Here is a 7141-nt window from a genome sequence, read left to right on the forward strand (position 1 = left end):
TTGATACCTCCTAAGAACAGACAATATAAGATGCCATGATTTAATAACTAATAACCTCTCCTAAGCTACGTTGTACTTTCACTTTAATACTGGGGCTAAATCGTCCTGAAATTTGGTAGCTAGAATAGAACTGCGTCTGGTTCATACAAGTGCATGTTACTAAAACCATTGCCATACCCACAGCTTCCACTCAATAAAAATATACATCTCCTCTAAACCCATAGTAGATGCTGAGGTCTGCATGTAACTGCATACATGTGTAGTTATATGAAGGCTCTTCCATCATAACATAATTATAGTGCCAACAATGTTTTACAACAATAAATATTGCAATAAACAAAAATACAAACATGCCCCTGGATGGGGTTATAGTTACCTGTGAATTTGTTGAATAAAGAAGTCAATTAAAGTAAAATGTATCTATCTTTATTGGAAATCTCACATAAAAAAACCTGTATACAAATCCAGAACACTCTGTATCCTACAAACAATCCATGCTAAAAACACTGAAAACCCCCATTCAATCCCCCAAAGCACACTTGTGCATTTTTTTTGTAAAATATATAGTAATATAGAGATAGATCTACTGTAAAATGTGCTCAAATATTATGTTTCATCCCATTTGCAGATACCAGTGTCTTTGTGCAGTATAAGCTGCCCTCCTGGAAGCAGAAAAGCTGGACAGGGGAAATATTCATGTTGTTTCGACTGTGTCATGTGTGAAGAAGGCAAGATAAGTAATCAAACAGGTTAGTTCTACATAATAGCCAATAATAATAATTGTAACATGCCCCTGACCTCTAAGAGCATGTGGGGTACTTCAGAGACAGGGTGGGCTGACATTTTGTCTCAGGGATTGTTGGGCGCCAGTCAATTTAAAGATTTTATTTGATTAGCAACTCAATAAGTGAGAGTGTTAAGGGCTACAGACATCTAGGACAGTGCAGAACTCCAGGCTCACCAACCACTTCCCAGCTTCACAGTGCAGAGAAACTGATTGCAGTAGCACTGTGTATTGTAGAACCTTAGCCTGTTAGCAGATAAAGCACAGAATTCGTTATGCAAGACACCAGACTTCCTGTGAGGTCCAAGTCCATCCTGGCTTCTCTGGCACCTCCAGCAAATTAAGTTACTCCCTGGTTCTCCATCCCAGGAACAGATTCAGACTCTGACTGTGTCCATACTAGACCACCTACAGGCCGTAGGGCTGATCAGAGAGCACATAACTTCCGCACCCTTCCCCAGGCAGGAGGACTAGGGGGAATGAGACTCTCACAAGGTCAGCCCTGAATATTTATGCTCTCCCCCAGCATGCATCACTGGCCATGAACTTCCTAGTGATTGGCTAGGGAGACACAGATATTCATAATACCACATTATTGGTTGCTCTGCTCTGTGGCAAGGTCACACTCAGCAGCAGGCTGAGTCAAACAATAATAGAGTGCTTAGGGAAAACCAAATGAGCGCAGACAATCAAATCAGGTAGAATACAGTCCAGCATACAGTCCCACAGAAGTACATTTTAGGAGTCACCCTACTTAGGGCTAGGTGGCTACATGCCATCAACTGATCTAGAGGGTATATGCACAGACATTTAAACTAGATGACTTTAACTTTATGTTGGCAAACACAAATTTTCCACCAAGCAGATGTGAGCTGCCCTCTAATCAACTAAGTACCTGCAGACACCCATGAATAGGCTTGTGTCTGCAACTCAAAGAGAGATGGTAGGAATTGTCTTAACTTAGCCTTGCACTCTAATCACTCGACTCCCCCATCTTCTCCAAAGATTGTGGATGGAGGGATCTCCCCTGCCAGTCACTGTATTGTGACAGTCAGTGCTTGCGGCTGTCAGAATACCTGTACAGTGACTTTAGCTGCTTGGTGCAATCACTGACAATTTTCCCCCCGATTCCTTCCTTGCTGTTGCAAGATCAAATTTTGGCCTATTCAGTATGAAGCATCCAACATTTGATTAGTGTATGTCCAGCTTTAGGCTAGCTTTCATTCTGTACCAGGCAGCCCCAGGTAGACCCACCCACTTATCTTCAGTTTTTTGGAACATCCCAGCACTAATATAGCATCAGTGGTCTTCAAGTCTGTAAGTGAGGTAGGTTATTTTTTGCAAAGCAGCCAGAAGCTCTCTGAGCCTTATTTTATGTTGGCCAACTGCAGTCACCTTTTAAACACATAACACTCAAGGGTGTGGTGTTATACATATCAGAGCAATTAATTAACATCAACAAGGGTAAGACAAATCCCCAACAGATATATGTCATATTGTGGTATGTTGAAAATCAATTCCCAGCAGGACAATGTGGGCTTCTAATTCTGGGTCAGATGTACGGCTATGTGTTTATTATGCAGAAAGAGAAAACCACATTATTGACTAGAGCAGTAACAGAATGCAAAGTCCTGGTGCCTGGTTCTATACATTTCCAGAACCCCTTGACTGTCTTGTTCAGCATTTTTGCTGGTTATTTTTAATAAATGGAGGTCGTTTCCTGTTTGGTAACACTAGTAATCCTACTAGAAAACAAAAAGATAAGAATAGGGTAATATGAATACCCAGCTGTCAGGACTGCAGTATTTGGACCCCTGATCTCATAGCATTGGAATGGTTCCACCCTCTGTGCCTGTTGCAGTTATATCTTGACCATAGATTTTCTAATTAAAAAGCAGTGAACCAGCGTATTGTTTTTCTACAGCTACCGAGTTTTCTTGTTTCCTGCATACATACAATCAATGTTTGGTCTATTAGCTGAGCAACAAATGCCAGAGGTTACCAGCAACTCATTTACCATAATATTTTTACTTAATTTTGCATGTAAATTATTTTCTATATTTATTCATCATAGCCATTTAAATTTAACGCAGTATACAATGGAAAATAATTTGCCTTGGATCTCTCATGCACGACTGATTTTAATATAGTGCAGCTTGTAAAGTAGCTGTGTGCCTCAACAGAGTCAAATTTCCTAATGAGTTTTAGGAATGAGGTAGCAGAGTTCTGAAACCGTCAGAGATAGGCTTGCATTTAGCATGCAAAATAATTTGACAAATTAATATTTTTTTTCTTATCGTCCCATTCACAATATCCTGTGTTGCGCGCAGCTTGGCTCCAATATGTCATTGTTAACGCTCTCATATCAATTTTATAATAAACTGAGAAAGGTACAATTGTTCTTTTGACAACATTCACAGTGAACATTTATCATCTCTAGATTTAAAGTGGTATTAAACTCTCAAACTGTATTTAATAATGAATATGGATCAGAAAAATAAAACATTGCTCAGAAAAGTATTTCTTTACATTTTTGCCCAATCACTTACAGTCATCATGTTTCCGAACAGCTAACTCCAACTCCCTCAGCTCCACTTCCCAGAACTTCCTGTCCAGTATAAGATCATAAGGGACAGAGCAGTCTCCAGCAGCTGCCCATCTACTAGCTTAGAGAAGGGAGAAGGAGCTGTGAGCAGGGGAGTGTCTTGCCTTGCTGTCCCTGTGTGTTTGTGGAGATACACGCAGCTAGCTAGCACACACAACGGTGGCGCCATAGGACCCTGCAAGGAAAGGAGACACCCTAAAACTGGATATCAGGGCCAATGCTAAGGGGACCAGCTGATTCTGCAGGGAACTAAAACCTTTAAAGATCAAGAAGCAGCATCATTTGAAAATGATTTAATCAGCATTTTAAACTGTTTAAAAACCTGTTGACTCTAATATTACTTTACCTTCATCTGTGCCACTTAAAACAAAAGTAATTGTTAGTAAACAGTATTCAATGTATCAACAGACAAACTAACTTGATTTTCATTGTCTAATTGTCTATGATCATGCTGCTTTTCTTAGTGAGATTCTTTGATCAATTACAAGTCACCTGTATCCTACTTGGCTCATTCAACAGTGAACATTTATTTTTTCAAGAATACATTTTTATTTGTTTCATTTCACATACAATTCCATAAATTACATAATAATATCAATAACCTCTACATATATGGCTATTTCATATCTAAAATTTCTTGATTTCTTCTTAATAACAGGTGAAAAATAAGTCATAACCAATGAAAAATACTAGTACTTATGCTTGATTGGATAGTAAACTGACCCTTCACCATTACTTATCTAGCCATGAAAAGAGAGGACGAAAAGCACTATATTGTCTGGAATGCCACTCAATCACGGCCCCGTGCCTTTTCTCTTACCCCATTTATTCATTTTAAAAAAACCAACCTATCATACCCACAACAGTGAACATTTAGACTTTTGCATATCTGGTTTGCAGAAAACATTTTAAAATATAGTTAGTGTGAGCAAATTAAAGTGTGCTAGATTAAGACAATAACAAACTGTATGCTCAGCCAAAAAAAGCCATTAACAAACTAATACAAGTAGCTATTGGCTAATGATTGGAACAAACCAGCCAATCAGAAACAAATAGCTGTTTCGTTTTGTTCTATTCCAAAAATACTTTCTGTTTCTTTGAATTATTGAATTTGAATTATTTTAAAGTATGGCTAAAAAATCTTTACCTGACTGCAAGGTCAAGGCAAGGGGAACAATTGATTGTCAGCATTGCTTGATTAACTAATTGCAAAGATATAAGTAACATAGTAACATAGTAGGTGAGGATGAATAAAGACAATTTCCATCCAGTTCAACCTATGTGTGCGTGTGTTTATGTATTTAACACTTCCCATATCCTTGTATATTTAGTGACTGATCCTTGTATTTTGTGACTATTAAAAACAATATTCTAATAATTGAGATAATTATTAGACCCTAGGCTGGCACCTAGGGTGTGAGCCCTGGGCCTTAAAGTGGAAGTAAGATCTTTTTTGAATAGTGTTGAGAGGCGGGCTTTTTATCACAGAAGGGACTGTGTAAGTCTTTACTGCCATAGATGCTCCTACCTGCCAGTCAGCACTTTTTGTTGCAATACACTGAGCCAAAAATTGCATAACTCCAGGTATATTTTTTTACCGAGAGTTACTGTATCTGAACCTAGCCAATCAAGCTGCTGAATACTCAGAACCTGAAAGAAGATCAGAACAAAGATAGGAACGTTGGTGACGGAGGAGAGCACAGACAGGTGATCACATTGGAAAACTTCCTTTCAGCAAAGGTTCTCTTTATTGACTATTGAGAAGAATGCAAAGTCTTTGCATGAACATAATTATGTCTTTCTACTTTTGAATTTACATACATATTAATATAATTTTGATTTAACCATATCATATGTATGACAGCACAGTTTTTAGTCCAATTTTTAGTTTTTTTGAAAAAAGTTTATATTATTAGGCCCACATTTAATCTATAGCAGTTTTCTGTAATTTGAATATCAATTTATGTGTATATGGCTTAATTAGAAATACACACTATATGGTATTAAGGTCCTAATCCATCTCTGATAAGGATTATGACACTAATGGTTCAGTTCTAAAGTCGGGTATACACAGATAGAATTTTGAATGAACAAAATTGATTTTGGAACGTTAATTCGACTTTCTAAATGTTGATTTGGTGAAATCGATGATGATGAAAAAATTGAAGATGAAAAATTTCCAATATAAAAATCAAATGAAATTTTAAATGACTATTGCCAAGCCCCTGATGGTACTATCGCTCATCCTGATGGGATTTTCATACAAACCTTCATGTGATAATTTACCCTTGTACGCCCTATTTAAAAAGATGCAACAAGGGGAAAGTGAGGGAAACCAAGAAAGAACAGAGAATAGATGCTATGACATAAAAATCAGCCTTAGACACTCCTTATTATTGTATACTGCAAATCCAAAAACATTTTTCTTGCCCCCGTGTGCCTCAAGTCTTTTGGGATACTTACAACACCCCAACTAATCAATTAGACTTCATATTATTTTATGTCTGTATTGAGTTAGCTGATCACTAGAAGGCACTTTGTAACCAAGTCTTTTCCTGTTTGTGCACATAGATTCACTGGAATGTCTGCAATGTCCTCTAGAGTACTGGCCTAATACACAGAAAGATTCTTGTGTCCCAAAAGAGCTGGAGTATATTTCCTTCAAGGAAACATTGGGATCAGTGCTGTTTGGAGGGGCGTTGCTTGGTATCTTTCTTGCAACAAGCATCATTGTCATCTTCATATACCACCGATATAATCCAGTTGTGCGTGCCAACAATTCCCACCTCAGTTTTTGCGCTCTATTCTCTATTGTCCTGTGCTTACTGTCTTCCATCACTTATCTGGGACAACCATCGACTATGACTTGTCTGATGAGAAATACTGGATTTGGCATTACATTTACCTTCTGCATCTCCTGTATTTTGGGTAAAACCATTGTTGTAATTGTGGCATTTAATGTGCAGCATCCTGACAGGAAAGCAGCTTTGCTATTTAGTCCTATAAAACAAAAAGTCTTTATTTCTCTATGTAATTTGTTTCAGATTGTTGTTTGTGCTGTCTGGAATATATTGTCTCCTCCACAGCCCGTGAGGAAAACCACTTTTGACAGTCCTGCGATTATTTTACAGTGTGATGCTGGCTCACTGTTGGCCTTTTCTCTAGTGCTGGGCTATATTGGGCTCCTGGTGTGTGTATGTTTCACTCTGGCTTTTTGTGCCCGGAACTTGCCCTATCATTATAATGAAGCTAAACTCATTACCTTCAGCATGGTGACTGTCTCTGCTGTATGGATAACATTTATTCCCACCTATCTGAGTACTTCAGGAAAATATCTAGATGCAGTAGAAATGTTTGCAATCCTCTTTTCCTGTTATGGTCTTCTCATATGTATATTTATTCCAAAATGTTACATGATTTTATTGCAACCGCACAAGAAGATTCGAAGACTGCAGAGAACAGAGTGAATGAAGATAGTGTCCTAGAGTTTAAAGATTGTTTTGATGTTTTCTTTAAATGCCCAAAAATTCCCTGATTGTCATACTAATCTTCTGTCTTCACTTGTAAGTGAGCCACTGATGCAAAAAGAGCAAGTTGCTAGTAAACGCATTATACTATACTTGCTTTTTTGCTATGGGGCAGTGGGGTTGATTTACTAAAGGCCAATAGGCTGTTCATTTTGCAAGGCAATTTGTCACTTAGCTTTGTGTATGAGGGGACAATCTGCTGACTTCCATCATCTAATAGCGAGC

General features: G+C 38.0%; 1 protein-coding gene across 1 annotated transcript in view; it reads left to right on the forward strand.

The window, feature by feature from the left end:
- LOC108787454 (extracellular calcium-sensing receptor-like) overlaps positions 1–6856 on the forward strand; it is a 20014-nt gene extending 13158 nt beyond the window's left edge. The window contains exons 5-6 of the mRNA XM_018557025.1: positions 629–749; positions 5961–6856. Of these exons, the coding sequence (XP_018412527.1) occupies positions 629–749; positions 5961–6856 (1017 nt within the window). The remainder of the gene's footprint in view (positions 1–628; positions 750–5960) is intronic.
- The last annotated feature ends 285 nt before the right edge of the window (positions 6857–7141 follow it).

The sequence above is a fragment of the Nanorana parkeri genome, unplaced genomic scaffold (assembly GCF_000935625.1).
Source record: "Nanorana parkeri isolate BGI_ZX_2015 unplaced genomic scaffold, ASM93562v1 scaffold263, whole genome shotgun sequence".
Lineage (NCBI taxonomy): Eukaryota > Metazoa > Chordata > Amphibia > Anura > Dicroglossidae > Nanorana > Nanorana parkeri.